Source organism: Syngnathus scovelli, chromosome 1 (genome assembly GCF_024217435.2).
Source record: "Syngnathus scovelli strain Florida chromosome 1, RoL_Ssco_1.2, whole genome shotgun sequence".
NCBI lineage: Eukaryota > Metazoa > Chordata > Actinopteri > Syngnathiformes > Syngnathidae > Syngnathus > Syngnathus scovelli.
In genome coordinates, this window is record NC_090847.1 from 2,529,288 (window position 1) to 2,555,015 (window position 25,728).

The 25,728-nt window shown below is 44.2% G+C and overlaps 1 protein-coding gene across 4 annotated transcripts in view; it reads left to right on the forward strand.

Annotated features, from left to right (window-relative positions):
* The window catches only part of hars (histidyl-tRNA synthetase), a 93,465-nt gene that overhangs the window by 49,284 nt on the left and 18,453 nt on the right, over positions 1–25,728 (forward strand). For all 4 annotated transcript variants that reach the window (XM_068651933.1, XM_049740358.2, XM_068651930.1 and 1 more), the window contains 4 exons: positions 5,315–5,408; positions 20,298–20,425; positions 20,541–20,813; positions 21,319–21,435. In XM_068651933.1, coding sequence (XP_068508034.1) covers positions 5,315–5,408; positions 20,298–20,425; positions 20,541–20,813; positions 21,319–21,435 — 612 coding nt within the window. The remainder of the gene's footprint in view (positions 1–5,314; positions 5,409–20,297; positions 20,426–20,540; positions 20,814–21,318; positions 21,436–25,728) is intronic.

A 25,728-nucleotide genomic window follows, 5' to 3' on the forward strand; every position in this document is an offset into this window, starting at 1 on the left:
CTCAAAATGAGGGTGTTTGCTCAACACCAGGATCAGCGTGGATTCCACTAATGAATGACAAGTCTTGAGTCATATTTTGTTTGAAGAGCTTGGTGGAAGGACTATAAAAGGAGTCAGGATTAACCTGAGTCCAGTCAGAAGCTGCCAAGGTATCACCAGCCATAAATACTAAACTTTGCCACGTTGCGGTGTGAGGCCTGTAGAGAGAGATGTGGAGCGGAGTGTGAGACACGTGCCACTTCTGAACAGCAGGGGGAGCCGTTTGTATAACTACACAAGCACGGCTTTCACCATCATGCAGAAGGAAAGATGTCGTCAAAGTGGCAGGTGTAGCAGCCTCAAGCATGTTCTCGTAGTTGTGATCAGGACCAGGTGTGTCTTTATGCCACATAGGTATGTGTAGTTTATTGGCTTCCATTGCCTGTTCAGGGCAGTGCCAAAGAGTGGCCACACGGCCAAAAGAGGGGAACCAAATTCCACCACTTCTGCGTCAGCCAAATCCGATGAATAAAAATAGTAGCAGTGAAATTGACCAAAAACCTGCACCTGGTGTCGCCTTTTGACAACAATTTGATCGTTAAGAGACACAAGGGAAAGCCCAAGGGCAGTGAGAGCATCTCTACCTAGCAAGTTAATAGGACAACTGGGCATCAGCAATATGGGAATGCAACAACTTCCCCCTTCTGGGTCCCGTATCCAAACTGGTCGAGACTGGGGAACTGGGGTTGCCAGCCCATTTGCTGCTCTCACCCAAAAGGATTTACCGTTTTTTTGCACATCTGCAGGTATGTCACGACATGTGGTCACACATGCCCCTGAGTCACACAAAAAGGTTATTGGAGTCCTGTTTACCATTAGAGTTATCACTGGCTTCTCAATATTGTTCATCAACAAATCTTGAATGTTCAAATCTACATCAACAGGGGGAGCTGTTGGCAAGACAGTTGTTTCAACTGTATTTTGACCGTCGGCTAGTCATAAGGGAGGTCTACCCTTGTGATTACCTGGGCAGTTTCTTGCTATATGGCCTTTTTTCCCACATGACCAGCAAATAGGAGGTTCAGCGTTGTACCGTTTTGACTGACCTGAGGCGGGCTGGTCATTTGTTCCATAATTGGGAGAATCACGACTATACCCCCCGCTACCTTTGCTACGGAATTTGTTACGAACACGCCCCCCTAGGCGTGGTTCGAAGGTCTTATTTTGATAGAACACTTCAGACTGCTCTCCTTTAACAAAAAACACGGTGCCTGTTTTCCCCTTCTCTTTTGCTCTTTTTGAATTGACAACTTTTTCGGCGTGTATAGCATGATCAATGAACTGTGGCAAGGTAGATGTCGGGAAAGTGATCATATGTTTAGTGATCCAGTTTTGGATTGCTGGTCGCGAATTTGCATGTACAGCATTTTTGAGTTGTTGGTCATAAACATCAGTTCCATGCTCCAAGCCACTATTGGTTTTGAACACTCTTTCGAGTCTGTGTCTAAAGTCTTCAAACAACTCATCTTCTTTTTGTTTGGTTCGGCCAATGTCTGTGTAATTTGCTCTACGTTCGAATTTTATTTTTATCCTGCCCAATAGTTGGTCAATTTCTGTTTGTAATGGCACCCTGTTACATTCCAATGGACGGCCCCGGGAATCAAAAGGATCCCAGGTGCCTTTAACGCTTGCCCAATGTTTGGTTAAGGATGCCATGAAAACCTGTTGTACTTCATCGCCTCTCAAATTATACGAAGCAATGAGTTGTTTCATGTCGATACAGTATTGATCAACATCTTCAGTGGGCAACGCTATGCCCTCAATTGCTGATTTTATATCAGCGTGGGTCCATGTTCTGTATACTAAAATTGTGGGTCCTCCATCATCATCAGGATTGGCCACTTCAATCATCGGGTATGCGTCAGCTGAGGGACCCAACTTAGCACGGCTCCGCGTCAACATACCACGAGCAGAAGCACTATACTCAGGAGGATGATCTGTGCTTGGTAATTTGGGGTACAGAGATGGAAAAATTGGTTCGCTTTGGCGTGCTGCAATCTCCGTCTTTATAATTTGATCATTTTTCTCATCCTCATTCATCGCATTGTCAGCTTCGGCCCGCGCTGACACTGTCTCATCATCTTCCTGCCTGTGCAACAGCAAGTTCTTTTTTATCTTTTCTTCGTCTTCCTTATCTTTCAATTTTTCTCTTATCTGCCCACATTTTCTCTTCTCAGCTTCCAATTCCCATTGTTCTATTAGATGATATCCGTCTTTATTCTTCTTTACGCCACATTTAGCATCAATTGCTTGCTTTAGGTTATTCAACGAATTCGTTTTCAGCTGACCATCAAATTTGTAATCGGTTATCCATTTGTCAAGATATTTAACATTTTCGGGGTCGACTTCTTCCATCAATTTCCAATCTTTGCATTTTAATTCATGTTTGTTTGCTATTTGATGTTCCCATGGTTTATTTTCTAAATTTCGGAGTTGGCAATTCGAATGGCACCTACAGTGTCCTAAAGCCAACTTTATTCACAGGACAGTGGTTAAATGTTCGATGTGTGATGAGTCTCCTTTCGCCTTCCCGGAGGAAGCGGAGAATCCTTGCTTTCGTCCACACAAAGCCACTGTTTACAATCCTGTGTGTTTATATAGAGGAGAGCTCAAATGAGGTCACTCTCAGTCAAACCATACACACACACACAATGCACACTTTTATCGTCTCACAGGGAAGCAGGGGAGTCCGCCCTCCCGTGGATTTTAACAAACTCTTTAACCTTCCTATTGTGTAAGAAAAAACTTAATTTTGCCTTTTTCTTAAAGTAGATATAAAACCTATCTTTTCATGGATAAAGAAGCCAAACCAGCTAAACAAGAGTTAAGAAAAAACACCACAGATGGCAGCAGAAAGCTAACACATTAGGAAGGTTAATTAGGAGGCCCCACGACACCTCAGCGGGATTTAACTGCTCCAAAATACCTGTACTTCTTTAGAAAACAGAGGAGTCCGCCCTCCCGTGGAATTTAACTGACGTTTACGTCAGGGGACTCCACCATCCCATGCAGAATTTAACTGTTTCTAATTGCACTTGATAGGGTCTAGAATTGTCAAGGTTTTAAGTGACCTCTTGCCACTGCACTTTCATTCCTTTTAACAGAATCAATATTCATACTCACAGTCTGCTGGGCCTTCTCCTCGGATGTTCTCGTCAACCACTCCGGCGTCCAACCGACTGATCGAGTCAGCCCCGTGAAAAGGGTTTCTCTATATGCCTTGGCCAAGGACTTGTCCTGGGTCGAAAGGTCAGCTGGAATCCCGAAATAGGTCTATTGAGACCCCGGAACGAGCCCCCAAAAATCTGTTAGGTTCAAAATCAGCAAAAGGATCAGCAGACAAAACCAGTGAGGCAGAATATTGAATCTTTTCTCGCGAGGAGTGCATTCAGACTTACACCAATCCGACTACACTAAAAATCTGTTTACACTCCTCACTCTTCTCAATGTGAGACTAGCCCCTGAGAGGTGGGGGGAAGCGTGGGCTTTGTCTCATGAGAGAAGAAACGAGATTCTAAGTGAAACAAGAAGTCGCAGACAGGATGCCATGAGAAACAAAAAGAGTGCAAGGACAAAATGCCATGTGCAGACATCAACAAAATAGATTGAGCTATCAACAACTTTCTTGGATTCCCAGAGGTGTAGAAGGTCAGGAAGCTCCAGACAGCATCGTTTGACTTGTTGTGGACTGGTGGACGTCTGCAAGGCGAAACAGCAAGCATTCTGTGCAATAATTTTATTAATAAGTACTCATTAGGGAACGCATGATAACATATATATACAATTATCTAACAACAGCGTTCTTGTAATTTGCGCGCCGAGCTTTCGGATACAGTTTTACGCTAAAGCCACCCACAAACCTTCCCCTGGAATCCTTCCATTAAAATTAGTCGCCCAAGGAAAAGCAAGGTGGACACTGAGTGCCGAGACCAACAACACTGTTCCCACTGAAAATGAAGGGGAGGCTTTCAAGTTTGTTGTAAAAAAATGCATTTTGAGTATGAGCTGTACAAATAGCAGGGATTGAAACTAGCGACCATTCTCAATTTCAAACAATGCAGGATGCTCAAGGACATTGATGCACCACCTGTTTGTGACTAATCTTAACCTGTAAAGTTCTTAAGGCTTACTTTAAGGAAGTGTTTCCCGTTTCCTCACCTCCGATTCTTCAAGATATATTTGGTCAGAATGTTCGCCGTTTGATGTGATCTCATAAGATAAACATACATCTTTCATTAATCTGACCTGCAAGCACTGAAGTGATGGAGACTGTTATTCATAATAACAGTGTCGTATTTTATGAGAATCACTGATAGCAGTTATTTAGGATTTTTTTTTTTTAATGCTGTTAATAAATGCATTTGTTTTCCCCAAAAATTTTTTGAATATCCATGCTTTACTACCTACTAAAGGCCCGAACCTTTTATGCAATGACCTTTACAGGTCGTTTATATTACTTCACACAAACAGTACATCCATCTGCTCCTGGTTCGGCCCCCCCCGTCAAAATTTAGAACCCAATTCGGCCCGCAAGTCAAAAAGTTTGCCCACCCCTGGGCTAACCAGTGCTCTACCGTGCCGCCACATTTCTAAAGTTTTTTAAAAAAAATTGTAGAGATGCATATGTCTTTTAAATAATTTTGTAGAGATGCAAATATTTATGTAAATAACAATTCTTGATTCTTGAAGCTGGTTGTTCTTGTAACAGGGCAAACCCCGAGCAGTTGATTTTTTTTATTTTTTAGTAGTAGAGTAGTTACTATCCACACCTTCAAGATCATAATCCAAACAAGACTTCCAAGACTGTCTTTAGATATTTTTCCCTGTCTGTCTGTCTGCCTGCCTGCCTGCCTGCCTGCCTGTCTGTCTGTCTGTCTGTCTGTCTGTTTGCCTTCCTGTCTGTCTGTCTGTCTGTCTGTTCCTGTCTGTCTGTCTGTCTGTCTGTCTGTCTGTCTGTCTGTCCATCTGTCTGTTTCTTTCTATTATTTTCTTTCTTTTTCCTTTGTTTGTTTCTGTCTGTCTTTCTGTCTTTGCTGCTTTACTTTAGACACGTTTGTTGCCAAAAGCCTTGGCATAGATGGTGGTGAAATTACATTTTATGATCAGTAGATTCTTTCAAACATGAAGTTCCAACTTTTATACTTTTTGTGTCACTGTATCTACTGGAATACTTTTCAGTCCTATGACAATCAACTTAAATGATTTTTTTTCTGTTCTCTACTTTTTAATATGCTGCTGCTTATCTTCCACTAATCTATGATCCATTGTCCACAAGATGCCATGGGAGGATGTCAAGAGAGAGATGGTGAATGAGAAAGGCTTATCAGAGGAGGCTGCTGACAAGATTGGGGAGTACGTCAGTCTGCAGGGTAAGAGCACAATTGCATGGGATTACAAATCATATGACTTCTCAGTGACATTTTGCCCCTGACCAGATTGTGGAATACAGTGGAACCTTGGTTAACGAACGCAATCCGTTCCGACAAGTCGGTTGGTATCCGAAATGTTCGTAGTCCGAAGCAACGGTCCCCATAGGAAATAGTAAAGTAAATTGAAATCAAAATTTAATAACAATAATAATGCATTTTTTATTTCTAAGGTACCTTTCAAGGCACTCAAGGTCGCTGTGCAGATAAAATAGCATAAAAAATGACGGGAGAGCAGCGGCAGCAAGTTGCGCCAGCGTTCGCTCACATCCGGTATACACAATTACAACATATTATCAAGATAAAAAAAACGTGACCTACGTACAGGACTGTCTCAGAAATTTAGAATATTGTGATAGTTCTTTGTTTTCTGTAATGCAATTAAAAAAACAAAAACGTCTTACATTTTGGATTCATTACAAATCAACTGAAATATTGCAAGCCTTTTATTATTTTAATATTGCTGATTATGGTTTACAGCTTAAGAAAACTCAAATACCCTATCTCAAAATATTAGAATATTTCCTCAGACCAAGTAAAAAAAAAAAGATTTATAACAGCAAAACAAAATCAAACATTTGAAAATGTCCATTGATGCACTCAGTACTTGGTTGGGAATCCTTTTGCACGGATTACTGCATCAATGCGGCGTGGGATGGAGGCAATCAACCTGTGGCATTGCTGAGGTGTTATGGATGCCCAGGATGCTTCAATAGCGGCCTTGAGCTCATTTGCATTGTTGGGTCTGGTGTCTTTCAGCTTTTTCTTCACAATACCCCACACATTCTCTATGGGGTTCAGGTCAGGGGAATTGGCAGGCCAATTGAGGACAGTAATGCCATGGTCAGTACACCATTTACTGGTGGTTTGGGCACTGTGGGCAGGTGCCAGATCATGCTGGAAAATGAAATCATCATCTCCATAGAGCTTTTCAGCAGACGGAAGCATGTAGTACTCTAAAATCTGCATTTACTCTGGACTTGATGAAACACAGTAGACCAACACCAGCAGCTGACATGGCTCCCCAAACCATCGCTGACTGTGGGAACTTCACACTGGATTTCAAGCAACTTGGATTTTGCTCCTCTCCAGCCTTTTCTTCAGACTCTGACGCCTTAACTTCCCAATGAAATACAAAACTTGCTTTCGTCTGAAAAGAGGACTTTGGACCACTCTGCAACTGTCCAGTGCTTTTTTTCCATAGCCCAAGTCAGACGCTTCTTCCGTTGTCTTGAGTTCAGAAGTGACTTGACCATGGGAATACGGCTATTGTAGCCCATTTCCCGGACACGTCTGTGAACAGTGGCTTTTGATACCTGGACTCCAGCTTCAGTCCACTGTCTTTGAAGCTCCCCCAAATTCTGGAAGCGACTCTTCTTCACAATGCTGTTAAGGCTGCGGTCATCTCTCTTGGTTGTGCAGCGTTTCCTGCCACATTTCCCCCTTCCAACAGACTTTTTGTGGATGCACTTTGAAACTGCACTCTGTGAACAGCTTGCTCTTTGAGAAATTTCTTTTTGTGTCTTACCCTCCTGATGGAGGGTGTCAATGATGGTCCTCTGTTCAGCAGTCAGATCAGCAGTCTTCCCCATACTTGTGATTTAGTTTACTGAACCAAGTTGAGTGTTTTTCAAGGCTCAGGAAACCCTTGCAGGTGTTTCGAGTTAGACGATTCAAGTGATTAGTTAAATACCCTACTCGTATACTTTTTCATGATATTCTAATATTTTGATATAGGATATTTGAATTTTCTTAAGCCGTATGCCCTAATCAGCAATATTAAAATAATAAAACGCTTGCAATATTTCAGTTGAGTTGTAATGAATCCAGAATGTATGACATTTTTGTTTTTTAATTGCATTACAGAAAATAATGAACTTTATCAAAATATTCTAATTTTCTGAGACAGTCCTGTATACACTATGTACAAAAAAGCTATGTTAGCTTAGCTCAGGCGCTGCGCGGCTAGTTGGCGTGGGCCATGTGCGTGTCGCCGCTGAGGAAGTTGAGCATGGTCTGCACCAGCTCGGGCAGGTCGTAGTCGTGCTTCCAGGCCCAGTCGCGTTTGGCGTTGGAGTTGTCAAAGTCCATCGGCCAGGAGTCGCCAATGTCCTGCCGGACAGGGTCCACGTTTTACGAGACCTCCAGCTCGGGCACTCGCTTGCGCAGCTCCCGCACCAGCTCTTCGGGCGAGAAGCTCATGGCGTTGATGTTGTATGTGCGCATGCTGAGCATGTCGGCCAGGTTCTGACAATTGGAGGGAACTCGCGAGCTTGCATGTTCGTGTTGCGTTGTTAGCACCGCTTTTTGCGCACGCGTCAAGTGTGAAAAAAACCCAAAAACATTTTAATGTCGCGCGATCGACCAGTGGTGGCCAGGCGATCGACCGGTCGATCGCGATCGACGTATTGGGCACCCCTGTTTTAAAGGATGTTGCTTAACTCTTGGCCGCCACTCTGATCTTGGTTTGATCTGTACTGGGGAAATGGACGTTAAAAGTCCTACATCAGATGGGCCCTTTGTCCACAGTTTTTCAGGAAGCCCAGCCAATTCCCCCTCCTCCTTTTCATTCAAACAAATGTTAACTAGTCAGGGAAGCGCACAAGCGCATGCTCTACCAACAGCTACTTCACACACTTTTTGCTTCCACATGTCACAACTGGTACTGTAGCTCCACCCATCACCTTTGTCCTCTTAATCAGTGACAGATCCAGCAAGTTTAATTCGGCAACCCACATCTGCCCATGTTATGCTGTGAGGTTTAAACAATGAAATGTGGGGTACAGCCGACAACTTGTATTCATCTTTCTGAGGAGCGGGCAGGAGCACAGCAGCAGCTGCAAATGACCTGCGATCAGTGTACAGAGCAGTGATTGTTAAAGTTACTTCTGTGTCACTGAGAAAACTTATAATATATTCATCTTGTGGATCAGTGAGAATGTTCATGGTGACATGTAATTCATTACAAGTCATTTCTGATTCAGGTCGCGTCAATTGTTTTCGGGCTTCACTCAACAAATTGTCTGGTAGCTTGGGATTCTGTTCAGCAGAGATGTAATAAGAACAGCAAATCTGTTCACCTGCTTGTGCAGCATATGAGTCTACATCTCTCACTCTACATGCTCGCATGCCATCCTTTACTGAAATTATTGAAATTCCTAATCTAGTCATCAGATCTCGTCCCAGCAGGTTTATGGGACATTTTGGGGATAGGACAATCGAGACTGAAGCAATGTTTCCAGTTTCATTATCTCTCACTTCAACTGGATTGGAGATACTCTCCTTGAGTACCTGCCCATCAGCATATTTCACCCAAATAGTATTTTGGGAGGCCTTTAGATTTGGGACCTTAGTTTTTATTACGGTTTTACAAGCCCCGGTATCACACAAAAACTCTACTTCACTTCCTCCAATGTTTAAGGTAACATATGGTTTTTCTTTTAGTGCACTCAGAATGTCCCATGCTGTATGGACATGTACTATTTCTTCCTCTATAGGAGCACAAGAGGTCAAAGGGGAGGAATCTAGTCATGCTGAAAATTTGGCTTTTCCTCTGCCCCTTCCTCCACCCTTTGATTGGTTTTGTTTTTTTCTAAAACACTCTTTTGACCAGTGTCCACGTTTCCCACAGTTCCAACAGTTGTCAGAATCTGATGGGGGTTTTGAATTGTATGGTGGCCTTCCACCTTGTTGGCCTCTACCTCCTCCTCTGCCCCGCTGGGACCCTTAGAAGAAGACTGTTGTATCTTCATCTAGTTCATCATCATCATTATTGTCTAAATGAAATACATCAGAACTTTTGCCTTTTTTTTTTATCACTTTTTCAGCATGTCTGGCCCATTGCATAACTGTTGTAACACTAGCAGTATCCATTTCTACCAAGTGTTTCCTCACCCAGTTGCCTATTTCAGGGCGGAAACCAGCGAGGAGTGCATTTTTAAGCTGTTGCTGATAAGCACTCAGCTGCATCATTGAATGGGATGCCACTATGCACCCTGAATTCTTTTTCAAATCTCAAGCGAAAATCATCAGTATCTTCCCCAGGCTTCTGTTTTATTCCTGCTAAATGACCATAATTCGCTCATCTTTGAAATATAGTTCTCACTCTTTGCACAAGATCATTCCATTGTGCTGCATACTCCCCTCCCAATTGATTTCCCTCAACGGGATAGGGAAAAGGCCCTTGGTTATTTCTACCTGTATAATTTCCTCTAACCTTTGCCCAGTCTTTTCCCAAGGAAGACATTGCAGCTTCTCCTGCCTTATTCCCATTCAGTCTATAGGAATGTATGATTCCAGCCACGTCTTCTGCCCATTTATCTGGGTCTTCTGCAACACGGGTAACCCCTTCAATTGCTTTTCTTGCCTCTTCCAAAGTCCATGGCCGAAAATCATATGTATGTGGAGGGTAGCCTTCCCCTACAATAGGGTTTGGCACCTGTATCATTGGGCACACATCAACATTGTCCAAATTTTGGGAAAATCTAGCAGCATTGGTCATACCTCTTGTTTGTACAGGACTTCTAATAATGTGACCCTGACCTTTTTTGCTGTTATATGGGGGAGGGTGCAGGTCTGTTAAACTTGGATACAAGTTTTGCATACGAGCGGAAGGCCCCTCTTGCTCCTCTGCTTGAGCTACGGCTTGAGCAACGGCCGGGACAGCACGCCTGCGCACTGTGGCCTCATTGTCTTCCGGCCTGACAAACATACTCGCAGCCTCATCACTTTTCACCTTTCTATCTTTTGTCTTTTGGATTTGTTCTCTTATCTCTTGTGAAGCTTTCAACCACACTCTAGCACAACTCAATCCTCTCTTTTCTTTCCTTTCTCAGTCCCTTTGTCTTTCTAGCCACACTCTCCTCCAAAACATCAACCACTATCTTCCACATTTCAAATTTCAACTTTCCTTGTACTCCATACTTTTTCTTCCACATCGGCATGTATTGCATACAATCAATAAATTTACTCGCCATGTACTTCTCATCTCCGTCAAGAGCTAGAGATTTACTGTTTTTATTTCCCATCTTAATTTGGTATTTTAGGTTTATACAATTTTTTTTTCAATTTTTTTTCTTTCTTTGAGGATCCTCAATGCAGGTTTAAATTGACCTTTCAACAAATTCTCTTTGTAGCCAATTTATCCTACCAGTCACTCTGAATCACACAAGTTTCTTATCCCTGCTTACGCAAAGTCCTCTTTTAAAAAAAAGAGTGGACTCTACAACACCGCTTTCTTCCCTGGGAACTAAAGACAACAGTCCTGTTACCCAGCCCTGCCAACGCGAAGTAATACTCTTTAGAACAGTGGTTGTCAAATGGGGGTACACGGAGGTACTCTTGGGGGTACGTGAGATTTTACAAAAATATATAAAACAGTTTGAGAACCACTGCTCCAGAAGAGCCACTTCATCCGGAGAGAGACTGTTGGATTTTGTCCACAATTTAGGGAGCGCGCTATCTGCGCCTCACGGCAAAAGCCATTGCCAATCACCTGTTATCCAATTTACTCACTGCGTGCTCATTTGATTTCTTCAGATTTAGGAAAATGCTAAAACACTGAAGCAGAAATTAGACTTACACAGGTTGGTTGAGTTCAATCACAATTCTTGTTCAGAAAGCTCTGTTTTCAGGAAAGTACAATACAGCGCTGGCCCTTCAAGAGCAGAAAGTCTCCATTCAGAAAAGGCAATGTTCAAGGTTCTTTGATCAGCTTATATTCAGTTGCACATTGTGGGCCAAGATTGATGGGTGATGAGTCTTTGGGGTGGGGCAAGTTCGCCATGGGAGTGGGTGCTGATTATAGGCGATTCGGTGTGTGTGGGGGCTGTTGTCTTCCATCCCGTCTTTCGGCCTTGGTGATCATCTTTGGCCGAGTCCTTGGCTGGCTCCCTCTGGCACCTGCTGGTTTTATGTCCACATGACCTTCCTGTGAACATTCTTCTCCAATCTTGGACATACACTGTCGTACCTCATTCTTTCAATTTTGTCATTTTGTATGAAATTGTTAGCTTTTGGCTGTGACATCATTAATCTATTACTGTACCCTGACTATGCAAACTTTGTTCTTTTGATACTCCATGTCTTTGCTTACATCATTATATTCTCAGTTTAATCACGCTTCCAACCGTATCTTTTCTTTGTTAGGCAAAATATTCCCCCCTGTGCAGAGCGTTTAGTAGTAATCAAAAACTGGCGCAGAACTGTAGTAGCTACAGAGGTGTTATGTTGATTAAGCAAAGCATGAAGTTATCGGAAAGAATGTTAGAAGCGAGGCTTGGAAATCTCTACTGGCCAAAATAATGGAGAGTGTGGCAAAGATGATGTTGCAGGACATGCAGATGGTTGGTGTGACAGGACAGCATCTCACATGGCTGTATGAGCAAAAGCCACCACCCACCTGTAGCTGTGCATGCATCTCTCCATACAATAAACATCCATAATACCAAAAAATAAAATTCATAATGATAAACAAAAAATAATCCACACATGGGCGCATGTCAAACGTATGAAATTGAAAACTGGAGCCTGCCGAGCCTGTCCTGAAAACGGTCACATTTACAAACTCATTATGATAAGTAAGGGGTTAGTTATTAATGCATGTTCACAGACATGACACAAAATTCTCCAAGACTGCAGTTGACAACCTGCAAAGTAAACACGAGTTTAACAAATGAAGCACAATCTGCTCCCTGGGTTGCTGTTAGAGGCTGCAGTACAATTAGGTAAGACATCAAAACAAAGCAAGTCATCACAAATTTCATCACGTACATTTTGTCACACTGTCAGGTAAGTCCAGAGTTGTTGTCCTACACTGTCTTGGCTCCGAGTCTCGATTGTCAATGCTGGTATAGTCACGTCTGGCCATAATCTTGAAATGGGCCTTCTCCATTGAAGTCTTTTGGTGTGAATGGTGCCCCAGAGTAGTCCTAAACACATATTTAGTCCAAAATTAGCCCTGATCAATCTTGCTTTTTCAAATCTGTAGTATATTTATATTTTTCGGGTGAGAGGAAAGTTATCCTCTGCTGTGATCACATCACCCCAACTTTGAATCATGTTAACCATTCACAATACACAAACACCACATCACAAGTATAGACTTGACATTCATACAGCATTACAGACAAACGGTCATCCCACAACACACACATAAAACATACAATATTAAATTGTAAAAAGAACTCTCCCTACGCAAAAATTTCTCCTCAATTAAAATGTCCCTGTTTTATTTTAAATCCTAAATTAATATCTAATTGTCTGGTCTCCTGTCCTCTCATCGTTTGTCAATATGCATAATGCTGGAACATGATTTAACTCCCCATTTAGTTTGCTCATATCTCACATTTAGACTATTTGACACTTTGTGTTGAGCTGTAACTTCAATATTTCCACCTTCCCATATTTCTTCCACTAAACCAGGGGTGGGCAAACTTTTTGACTTGCGGGCCGAATTGGGTTCTAAATTTTGACCGGGGGGCCGAACCAGGAGCAGATGGATGTAGTGTTTGTGTGAAGTAATATAAACGACCTGTAAAGGTCATTGCATAAAAGGTTTTGGCCTTTAGTAGGTAGTAAAGCATGGATATTCAAAAAAAGTTTTTTGAAAACAAATGCATTTATTAACAGCATTAAAAAAAAAACATCCCTAAAAAACTGCTATCAGTGATTCTCATAAAATATGACACTGTTATTATGAATAACAGTCTCCATCACTTCAGTGCCTGCAGGTCAGATTAATGAAAGATGTATGTTTATCTTATGAGATCACATCAAACGGCAAACATTCTGACCAAATATATCATTTTGAAGAATCGGTGAAAGCATACATCCAAATAAAGTAATCAAAACGGCAACACGGTGAGGGGTATCTGAAAATCAGAGCAGAGTTTTAACTCAGAAACACCTGGTAACAGAGGTGAGGAAACGGAAAACACTTCCTTAAAGTAAGCCTTAAGAACTTTAAAGGTTAAGATTAGTCACAAACAGGTGGTGCATCAATGTCCTTGAGCATCCTGCATTGTTTGAAAATGAGAATGGTCGCTAGTTTCAATCCCTGATATTCAAAATGCATTTTTTTACAACACACTTGAAAGCCTCCCCTTCATTTTCAGTGTTCATTTGATGTTGATGTTCATGTGGCTGAACGTCACGTCGCGTACGTCGAGCCAAATTGGCCATTCTTTTTAAACACTCGGCACTCAGTGTCCACCTTGCTTTTCCTTGGGCGACTCACTTTAATGGAAGGATTCCAGGGGAAGGTTTGTGGGTGGCTTTAGCGTAAAACTGTATCTGAAAACTCGGCGCGCAAATTACAAGAATGCTGTCGTCACAGCCCACGCTCTAAATTCGGCACTGCTACAAATAGAGCGCGAGTGCGCCATTTCCGTACTACTGAGTACGTACATGCACTTGTGAGTGTGCACCGAGCTTTCTGACACGGCTTCCGGTAGTAAATGCGCAGGCGAGTGGTTCCCCATCTACTGGGGAAACGCAGTCATTGCAGGCAAAATGACCGAAAAAAAAATAAGTTTAATAATACAATTTATTTAGGGTTGGCGGGCCGGATTAAACGGTCCCGTGGGCCGGATGTGGCCCGCGGGCCGTGGTTTGCCCATACCTGCACTAAACAGTTCCATTTTGCTTTCAGTTTAAATTCATCCCTCCAAATAACTACCTCTGGCAAAGAACCAAAACGTTTTTAGAGCACTCCCTTTTACTGTTACCTTGTTCCTTCATTCATCTCCTCACAAGCATTATTGACCCTACTAAGAAATAATGATACTGAAAATAATGTTTAAAAATACATACACAGCTTCCTCCTGCCACTTACACTATCACCTGGTTCATGATGGCGGCGCGTGCACACGCAGCGGCCACTCTCTGTCCCGTTCGGTGTTTTGTGAGTGTTTACTGAGTGTTTGTCCGGCAGTTTTGTGTGTGTTCGTCTCGTGTGATACGTCGTGCTACTAGTGCGGCGGGCATGTTCTGCTCAACATCGGCGGAAGTGGGTTTTATGGCATTCTGAACTTTGGTGCGGAGAGATTAAGGGCGCTCGGACTGCTTTGTCATGGAGCGACGCCGGACTGGCCTGCTCTTCCTCCCCCGGTTGGACTGCGTCGTGAGCTCGGACTGCTCTATCCTGGAGCATTGTTGGGATGCGTCGGCAGCGGGTCTGCGAGGCAGCGGAAGAGGGGCCAGCGCGGAGACGTCGGGCCAGGCTTGCGGCCAACCCAGCTCGCCCAGCCGTGCCTTCCATTCTCCTGGCGTACGTTCGTTCGCGGGACGACAAGATGGGTTGCGTTCGCCTGATAGGATCCACGAACCGGACAGTGCGTGCTTGCTGTGTGCTCGTGTTCACAGTGCCCTGGTTGACTGTCATCTTACCGGACTCTGCTGTGCATCGGGAGCGGCTAGCGTGCTATCACGCTTATTGTTCATTGATGTTGACTTCTTGTGTTATTTTTCCTGTGTTGTTTACTTGTATGTGCGTTGTGAACTCTGTCTTGTCACCCTGGGATAGTGAGAAACGTAATTTCGATCTCTTTGTGTGTCTTGACATGCGGAGGAATTGACAATAAAGGAGACTTTGACTTTGACCTTGGATTAACGTTCTCATCTTTGTTGATGCCAATTCTTAGAAATAAAAAGAAATACTTACTGTTGATAATGGAGTCACGCTATATCACAAAATTTGAAAACCTTCCATGTTCCCCCTTTGTACCTATCAAAACCAATTAGAAATATTTTTTTTGCTGTCATGATCATCATTGTGGCCCTCACACTTATTGTTCCTGTACTTTAAATTGGCAATGTTTGTACATTTGAAGCCGTTTGAGACTTGCTTGTGGGCTATATAAATAAACTTCACTTGCCTTGACTTTATTATTCAACTTCTTCTGCATTCTTCTGCCTCTTTTTTATTTATTTATTTATTTATTTATTTATTTATTTATTTATTTATTTATTTATTTATTCATAGCTTAACCACTTCCACGTAACCCATCTGATTCACTTCATTCCACTCCCAACACACTCCACATACCCATGCCAAATATTCTAAACATTCACGGTCCCCGAGAAATTCAGAAACCCCAATCCAATATTTCACCATCCATTCTTCATGGCACCTCCAATATCCCTTATCCACTTCCACACAATACCTTCCATTCATCTTCTTTCACTTCCTAGATTCAAATTTCACATCCTCACTTCCAACATTGTGGTAAAATTTTGCAAAATTTAAATTATCTCTTCTAATTTCTTCTCGTTTCCTTTTTTTTTTTACTGACTCAACCCTACCTATTCCAAAACTTCCCACTTGTGAAAAATTTCAAATTTTCAACTTTAAAATTCACACCCAAATTTACAAAATTCTTTCTATATTTTTTATCAATTTTCTGACCAATTCAACACGTTCCAAATTTAAACATAATCTTGTAGCTTTCCCCGAATTTTTATTCAGCCTCTGCGCCTTCACACAAAATTTCTACAGAAATTAATAATTCTAGTTATTATTGTTAATCCTCCGTGGCCCTCGTAAGGACAAGCCGCACCAGTAATGGATGGATGGATGGATGGATTGTTAATCCTAACCCCAAATGCCTATCATAAATTGCCATTTAAATCAATTGTCGCAAGGGTCATGTCAATGTATTTGTTATTTAAAGCCCTACTGTATTCTTTTTTAATTAAGTAGTGCCCTGTGTTACTATTTTGCGGACTATCTTTATTTTTGACTTGGTTGTTTTCCTTTGTTTATGTTAATTGACAGAACAAAATCCATTGAATACCCCTGTGTCTGTCAGTTGTATTCTGCATGACCCAGGCAATGGCAATCAGGAAGAGAATGGGGGGAAATAGTACACCCTTGGTGCACACCTGACTCCACAGTGAACCATGTAGATAGCTCACCACTAACAATGACGCTGTATTCAAAGTGATGGTAGAACATCCCTATGAGAGCGACCAGTTTTGGAGGAACTCCATTGGCCCTAACGATCTTCCATAGGGTGTCATGATGTAGGCTGTCAAAGACTTTACGAAAGTTGATGAAGTTGATGTGCAGAGGAGTGTTCTATACCGAGGCGGTTGACTTCTGGGGTTCCCTGTACAAATAAATACTATATTTCCCATTATGGAAGACCTCCTGCGTGGTCCCCGTACCGAAAGTGCCGCGCCCCAAGGAGCCTAACCACTTCAGGCCTATTGCCTTGACTTCCCACCTGATGAAGACCATGGAGAGGATCATCCTGGGTCACCTGTGTTCACTGGTGGGAGCGCAGTTGGACCCCCTGCAGTTAGCTTCCCGGCCTGATGTTGGGGTACAATGCAGTGATTTATTTACTGCACAGAACACTGCTTCACCTGGAGGACATCGGGAGCACTGGGAGTTCTTGGGATGTTCTTCGATTTCTCCAGCGCTTTTAACACCATTCAGCCGTCACTGCTCAGGGTGAAGATGGCGGGTGTGGACCAGCGCATGTTAGCATGGACAACAGACTTTCTCACCGACAGGCTGCAGTATGTGAGGTTACATCACTGGTCTGACATGGTGCGCTGCAGCACAGGTGTCCCCCAGGGTACGGTGCTCTCTCCTTTGCTTTTCACCCTGTACACTTCGGACTTTACCCACGACATCGCACACTGCCACATCCAGAAGTTCTCCGACAACACGGCCATTGTTGGATATGTTTCTGAGGGGAACGATCTGAAATACAGGACGGTCATCAAGGACTTTGTCAGCTGGTGTGAGCTCAACCAGCTTCAGCTGAACACCAGCAAGACTAAGGAGATGGTTGTAAGCTTCGGGAGGACAGCACCCCACTTCACTCTGGTGAACATCCAGAGATTAAACATTGAGGTAATGGAGAACTACAAATTCCTGGGTGTTCGCCTTCACAACAAACTGGACTGGACTGATCACACCCACGCCCTGTATTAAAAGGGCCAGAGTCGCCTCCACCTGCTGAGGAGACTGAGGTCATTAGTTGTGTGCAGGGCTCTCCTCAGGACCTTCTATGACTCTGTGGTGGCCTCAGCCATCCTCTACGCCAGGGGTGTCCAAGTCCAGTCCTCGAGGGCCGCATTCCTCCATGTTTTCCAAGTTTCCCTCGTTAAACACACCTGATTCAATGATCAGGCTCCTGCACAGGTGTGTGTAACGAGGGAAACTTGGAAAACATGTAGGAATGCGGCCCTCGAGGACTGGACTTGGACACCCCTGCTCTACGCCGTAGTCTGCTGGGGTGGGGGGTAGTACGGACCGGGACAGGGGAAGACTAAATAAGATGGAGAGCAAGCGCTGTCCTGGGCTGTTCCCTGGACTCCATTGAGGTTGTGGGTGAGAGGAAGACGTTAATTAAACTGAAATCCATCATGGACAACACCTCCCACCCCCTCCATGACATTATGCAGACCCTGAGCAGCTCCTTTAGCAGCAGACTATTACACCCATGGTGTAGGAAGGAACGATTCCGCAGGTCCTTCATTCCCTCTGCTGTCAGACTCTACAACATGCGTGGCACCTGATAAAATTGTGTTTCGTCTCTACTCACTGCACTTGTCTTTGTCCTTGTCTGTTATTTATCGTTTTTTGAAATTTTGGCACTTGTATTCTTGCACTCGTATGCGCTGCTGTGACAAGTAAATTTCCACCCTGTGGGATGAATAAAGTTCAATCATCATCATCATCATGCTAATATATTTAACCTTAGAGTCCTTAGAGTTTTTTACTCTTTCCAGGTTAATTTAGCGAGTAGATTTAAAATATTTATCAGCCTGCTATTCTGCTGTGCAAATTTGGAGATGCTCTTATTTAATATGGTTTCAGACATGTCTGTGAAGTAATTGTTTTACCAAGCACATAGTAATTGCCTTGTTAAGGGCTATCCATGTGAATTCTAGCTCAGGGATTATCATGGTTTGTAACCTATTCATTGCCACAGAGGGGATAATTATAATTATTAGTCTTTTAGAAGCAACTTCACGTGTTTGTCAGCACCACTGAACTCGACAGCTGTTAATCTAGGCCAGGTATGGGCAAACTACGGCCCGCGGGCCACATCCGGCCCACGGGACCGTTTAATCCGGCCCGCCAACCCTAAATAAATTGTATTATTAAACATTTTTTTTTTTTTCGGTCATTTTGCCTGCAATGACTGCGTTTCCCCAGTAGATGGGGAACCACTCGCCTGCGCATTTACTACCGGAAGCCGTGTCAGAAAGCTCGGTGCACACTCACAAGTGCGTGTACGTACTCAGTAGTACGGAAATGGCGCACTCGCGCTCTATTTGTATCAGTGCCGAATTTAGAGCGTGGGCTGTGACGACAGCATTCTTGTAATTTGCGCGCCGAGCTTTCGGATACAGTTTTACGCTAAAGCCACCCACAAACCTTCCCCTGGAATCCTTCCATTAAAGTGAGTCGCCCAAGGAAAAGCAAGGTGGACACTGAGTGCCGAGTGTTTAAAAAGAGTGGCCAATTTGGCTCGACGTACGCGACGTGACGTTCAGCCACATGAACATCAACATCAACCCGTCACAGATCTAGGTAAACGGACCAACACCTCGGATCTCTCCTAAGAATTGCCACAACAAATTTTACTCCAGACTATGACACACTAGCAAAAAAAGGGAGACCAACAACACTGTTCCCACTGAAAATGAAGGGGAGGCTTTCAAGTTTGTTGTAAAAAAATGCATTTTGAATATGATCTGTACAAATAGCAGGGATTGAAACTAGCGACCATTCTCATTTTCAAACAATGCAGGATGCTCAAGGACATTGATGCACCACCTGTTTGTGACTAATCTTAACCTGTAAAGTTCTTAAGGCTTACTTTAAGGAAGTGTTTCCCGTTTCCTCACCTCTGTTACCAGGTGTTTGTGAGTTAAAACTCTGCTCTGATTTTCAGATACCCCTCACCGTGTTGCCGTTTTGATTACTTTATTTGGATGTATGCTTTCACCGATTCTTCAAGATGATATATTTGGTCAGAATGTTTGCCGTTGGATGTGATCTCATAAGATAAACATACATCTTTCATTAATCTGACCTGCAGGCACTGAAGTGATAGAGACTGTTATTCATAATAACAGTGTCGTATTTTATGAGAATCACTGATAGCAGTTTTTTAGGGATGTTTTTTTTTTTAATGCTGTTAATAAATGCATTTGTTTTCAAAAAACTTTTTTTGAATATCCATGCTTTACTACCTACTAAAGGCCAAAACCTTTTATGCAATGACCTTAACAGGTCGTTTATATTACTTCACACAAACACTACATCCATCTGCTCCTGGTTCGGCCCCCCGGTCAAAATTTAGAACCCAATTCGGCCCGCAAGTCAAAAAGTTTGCCCACCCCTGATCTAGGGTGACGTCAGGGCTTGGGGACAGAACTATCTGGACTACAGCCCATCGGAGGAGGGTCGCGCCCTTCACAATCTTCGATTGGCTGAGACCATGATGTGCATGTTGTGAGAGGTTTTGAGTCGAGGCGACCTTTTTCTAGCCACCATTGGCAGGTTGCCATGTGTGGTACCTCTGAAATTCGTCAGTTACACCTTTATGAAATTAGGACGTCACGTGCACAAACTAGGCACACTCTGGAGCACTGCAGACTGTAAAATCAGAATGAGTGACAGGTAAAAGTTGAGTTGACACGCCCACAGTGTCTGACAACTTGATAGAGGGCTCTATTTTTTATTTTATTTTTTATCCCATTGTTACCAGCAGTCTTCTGTTTGGTGTGTAAAATAAACACACCACCAGACATTTTTATTTTCAGTTTACAGGAAGTTTAAAAGGTAGCCATTTCTGTTTTTTGTAGGCGGAATGGACCTAGCAGAGCGCCTCCTTCAAGACCAGAAAATGTCTGGGAGTAAGCAAGCTTGTGCAGGTCTATCAGACATAAAGCTGCTCTTCAGCTACTTGCAACTTTTTCAGGTTACAAACAAGGTACAAAATACCCTTAACTATGGGATTATATACACCCAGTTTTGCTATTTCATACATATACACAGTATTTCTTTTAGTCATTGTTGCTCTAATGTTGTTATCTTGTCATCTCCAGATGGTGTTTGACCTCAGTCTAGCTCGAGGTCTGGACTATTATACAGGAGTTATCTATGAAGCAGTGTTGTTTCATGCAGGTATAGAGTCATGTTCCACTGAAGTTCGAAATGGTTCACCTGCTGATGAGTGTGTTAGTGTTGGCAGCGTTGCTGGAGGGGGTCGCTATGATGGGTTGGTTGGCATGTTTGACCCCAATGGTAAGAAAGTACCATGCGTTGGTGTCAGCATCGGCATTGAGAGAATCTTCTCGTACATGGAGCAAAAAGCTGAGGTCTGTATGGAGTATGTTTCTGAGCTCTATTTTGTATGTTTTTTCATGTTAAATCTTTATTCTTTACGGCTTAAAGCACAGGTGTCAAACTCAAGGCCCGGGTGCCAGATATGGCCCGCCACATCATTTTATGTGGCCTGCGAAGACAAATTGTGCATCAAATTTGCGTGTCATTACTAGAATTGCAAATTGTCTTCACTTTTAATATTTTTTTTAAATATTTGACCGGTTTTTACTATATATAATATGAGATGCTCATACATTTATTTGGGTTGACAGTCATAATGGCCCTCCGAAAGAAGCTATGACTACAATGTGGCCCTTGAAAAAAATGAGTTTGACACCCCTGCTTTATATAATATGAGGTGCTCATACATTTATTTGGGTTGACAGTCATAATGGCCCTCCGAAAGAAGCTATGACTACAATGCGGCCCGTGAAAAAAAATGAGTTTGAAGCCAGACTGAAGTTAACTGTCAAGAGTCACAGGAATGGTTTTCTTTAGGCTTTAGCTTTGAAGATACGCACAACCGAGGTGCAGGTGATGGTAGCATCTGCGCAGAAGAACTTGATGGAGGAGAGACTCAGACTGGTCACTGAACTTTGGAATGCTGGCATCAAGGTTAGGCTTTTCTACTTTTCAGCCGCAAGTGTGGTCAAGATGAGCTGTTATTTCTGTTGTCTTTAAACTACTACAGTGTCAATAGTTTATACTGCCCACTAATATAATCTATAATCAAATGGGGTCTACAGTATGCCAAAAGTCACACCTGGGTATCTACTGTTGTTTTAAAGTCACGGTTCAGTTGACATTCATACAGAAGAGAACAAATGGAAATCTTTTGTATAAACAGCAGCAGGTTCAGAGCTTGAAGTATGTTTTATTTGAATAGGTGGTGAGCCGCGGCCGTTTATCTGCTTTAATTTTTTACATCAATTATCGCTGACAAGGGAGGAACGGGATCTCTTATTTTTTTTAATTAATTGTCATCTTAATCAGATTTTGTTTCTTAGCACATGTAGTGTCTCATTTTTTCAAAATCACATTTTAAAGTTTAAATCCGCAGGCAGCACGGAAGCCTACTATGCAAGTTTAACCAATAGCACGCAAAGCTACAAATCACGTGACATTATTCAGCCAATCTCAGGCCTACGTAGGTATACAACAGCTGTGGGTGAAGTCGGCTGTTGGTTTTCGCTTAACACTACATGGCAAAACGCAAGATATTCTGAGAGAAAGGAGCAGCTTCCGCATTTGCAGGTAGCTATGTTATTTATTTGTTGTTTAAGTTTGTCAATGTTTATTACGAGTAAAGTAAGCCTCAACCGTTAGCCTATTAGTTAGCTGGCTAGCTTCTCTCATGAGCTAAGCTATGCACACACTGTGTGACTTAGATTGACGTTATGGGTTGGTTTATTAAATATATTCTATTGGTGTTGTCATAATGTAAATGGCCATTGAGGGTGAGGTAATGGAAGGCATGTAAATGATCCAAAAATATGCTATGTGCACCTTGTATAGCATATTTCAAAATGTGAAGAATACTACCTTGGAATTGTGTTAAATTATTAGTTAAATTAATTAAATTGTAATTTTTTAATTTTATTACACAGTATAAGGTGCATTTTAACCATCTTAGTGACATCTCTCGTGAAATTTTAATTCATTAAGCACTAAATGACTAAACAATATTGCCACTATGGTAATACTTCCATGCCATGACTGTGAGAAATTGTGCTTAAAACATATACTGCAGGGAATTTTACTGTATTCTATTAATGAATTATTTATTTAGTTATCTTACCTGAGCCTGTCCACCTGCATTTACTTACCCCAAGTATGTCCAACTTGTAGTTGTCCATTTCCTTGCGTAGTTGACCTAGCCTGGATGCCTTGTACATGGTGTGAACATTCCATGTTCCAAGGCGTATCTTGGATTTGGGCCCAAGAAAACTCATCATGTTCCTAACTTCCCTCTGAGGGCTTTCATCAGGAGCAATCATATTGCTAGTTGGTTGGCTTGAGTCTTCAGCGGGTCCAAGAGTTGTGTTTGGTTAATTATTTGTTGTAGTTTCTGTAACCCTCGTTGTTTTTACGGTAAGGGGTTGTTAGCCCCTATGCCCAAGCCCCTACCAGGAGGACCAGGTGCCACTTTTCGTCCGACCTTTCATCTTTGACCTGTCCGGCTTGATTAGACCTGCCGTAGACCGTAGCCCCCGGCTGGCAGAGCTCTCAGGATCACTAAGGCACGCAAGCCCCTCCACCACGACAAGGTAGAAGCACAGAGAGGGTAACGGACATATAGTCAAAACTAATTTTCATCTACAGCTCTCTCTTTATACCACGACGGACCAGTACAGAGTCCGCATTACTGCCGACGCTGCACCGATCCGCTTGTCGATCTCGTGCTCCATCCTCCCCTCACTCGTGAACAAGACCCCAAGATACTTGAACTCCTCCACTTGGGGCAGGTTCTCATCCCCGATCCGGAAAGGGCATTCCACTCTTTTCCGACCGAGGACCATGGACTCGGATTTGGAGGTGCTGACCCTCATCCCGACCGCTTCACACTCGGCTGCGAACCGCTCCAGTGAGAGCTCCCATGCACCCGCGAGGATCTTGCTGAGGGTGTAGACCTGGTCCACTGTTCCACGGCCAGGACGAAAGCCACACTGCTCCTCCTGAATCCGAGGTTCGACCTCCCGACGGACCCTCCTCTCCAGCACCCCTGAATAGACTTTACTAGGGAGGCTGAGGAGTGTGATTTCCCTGTAATTGGAATACACCCTCCGGTCCCCCTTCTTAAAGAGGCGAACCACCACCCCAGTCTGCCAATCCTGAGGTACTGTCCCCGATGTCCACGCAATGTTGTAGAGGCGTGTCAGCCATGACAGCCCCACAACATCCAGAGCCCTTAAGAACTCCGGGCGGATCTCATCCACCCCCGGGGCCTTGCAACTGAAGAGTTTTTCAACTACCTCAGTGACTTCTACCCCAGAGATTGGAGAGTCCGCCTCAGAGTCCCCAGGCTCTGCTTCCACAATGGAAGGCGTGTAGGTGGAATTGAGGTCTTCGACGTATTCTCCCCACCGACTCACGACGTCCCGAGTCGAGGTCAGCAGCACGCCATCCCCACTGTAAACAGTGTTGACGTTGCACTGCTTCCCCCTCCTGAGACACCAGATGGTAGACCAGAATTTCCTTGAAGCCGTCCGGAAGTCATTCTCCATGGCCTCGCCAAACTCCTCCCACGCCCAGGTTTTTGCCTCAGCAACCGCCGAAGCCGCGTTCCGCTTGGCCATCCGGTTCCTGTCAGCTGCCTCCGGAATCCCGCAGGCCAAAACAACCTGATAGGACTCCTTCTTCAGCTTGACGGCATCCCTTACCGCCGATGTCCACCAGCGGGTTCGGGGATTGCTGCCACGACAGGCACCAACGACCTTACGGCCACAGCTCCGGTCGGCCGCCTCAACAAAGGAAGCGCGGAACATGGTCCACTCGGACTCAATGTCCCCCGCCTCCCCCGGACGTGGGAAAAACTCTGCCGGAGGTGGGAGTTGAAGCTCTTCCTGACAGGGGATTCTGCCAGACGTTCCCAGCAGACCCTCACAGAGCATTTGGGTCTGCCAGGTCGTACCGGCACCTTCCCCCAACATCGGAGCCAACCCACCACCAGGTGGTGATCAGTTGACAGCTCCGCCCCTCTCTTCGCCCGAGTGTACAAAACATGCGGCCGCAAATCAGAGGACACGACTACAAAGTCGATCATCGAACTGCGGCCTAGGGTGTCCTGGTGCCAAGTACACACATGGACACCCTTATGTTTGAACATGGTGTTCATTATAGAAAATCCGTGTCGAGCACAGTCCAATAATAGAGCACCGGGTTCAGATCGGGGGGGCCGTTCCTCCCAATCACGCCCTTCCAGGTCTCACTGTCATTGCCCACATGAGCATTGAAGTCACCCAGTAGAACAATGGAGTCCCCAGAAGGAGCGCTCTCCAGCACTTCCTCCAGGGACCCCAAGAATGGTGGGTACTCTGAGCTGCTGTTTGGGGCATAGACACAAACAACAGTCAGGACCTGTCCCCCCACCCGAAGGCGGAGGGAGGCTACCCTCTCGTTCACCGGGGTGAACCCCAATGTACAGGCGCCCAGCTGGGGGGGCAATACGTATACCCACACCTGCTCGACGCCTCTCTCCGTGGGCAACTCCAGAGTGGAGAGTCCAGACCCTCTCGAGAGGGCTAGTACTGGAACCCAAACTGTGTGTGGAGGCAAGTCCGACTATATCTAGTCTGAACTTTTCTGCCTCACACACCAGTTCGGGCTCCTTTCCAGCCAGAGAGGTGACATTCCATGTCCCAAAAGCCAGCTTCTGCAGCCGGGGATCGGACCGCCAAGGTCCCTGCCTTTGGCCGCCACCCAGCTCACAATGCACCCGACCCCTTTGGCCCCTCCCACAGGTGGTGAGCCCATGCTCCAGAGGTGGGCCCCGGTGACCCGCGTCCGGGCGAGGGAAATCTAAGTCCATCTATGTTTTTCTTCATAATGGGCTTTTTGAGCCGTGCTTTGTCTGGCCCCTCACCTAGGACCCTTTTGCCATGGGTGACCATACCAGGGGCATAAAGTCCCGGACAACATGGCTTCTAGGATCATCGGGACACGACAACAACAAGACCAAGGAAATTGTTGTTGACTTCCGGAAAGGTCACACCCAACACCTGCCGCTGACCATCGACGGTGCTGTGGTGGAGAGGGTGAGCAGCACCAAATTTCTGGGGGTGCACATCAGTGAAGACCTCTCCTGGTCCGCCAACACCGTGTCACTGGCGAAGAAAGCTCAGTGCCGCCTGTACTTCCTGTGGAAACTCAGGCGAGCAAGTGCTCCTCCGGCCGTCATGACTACATTCT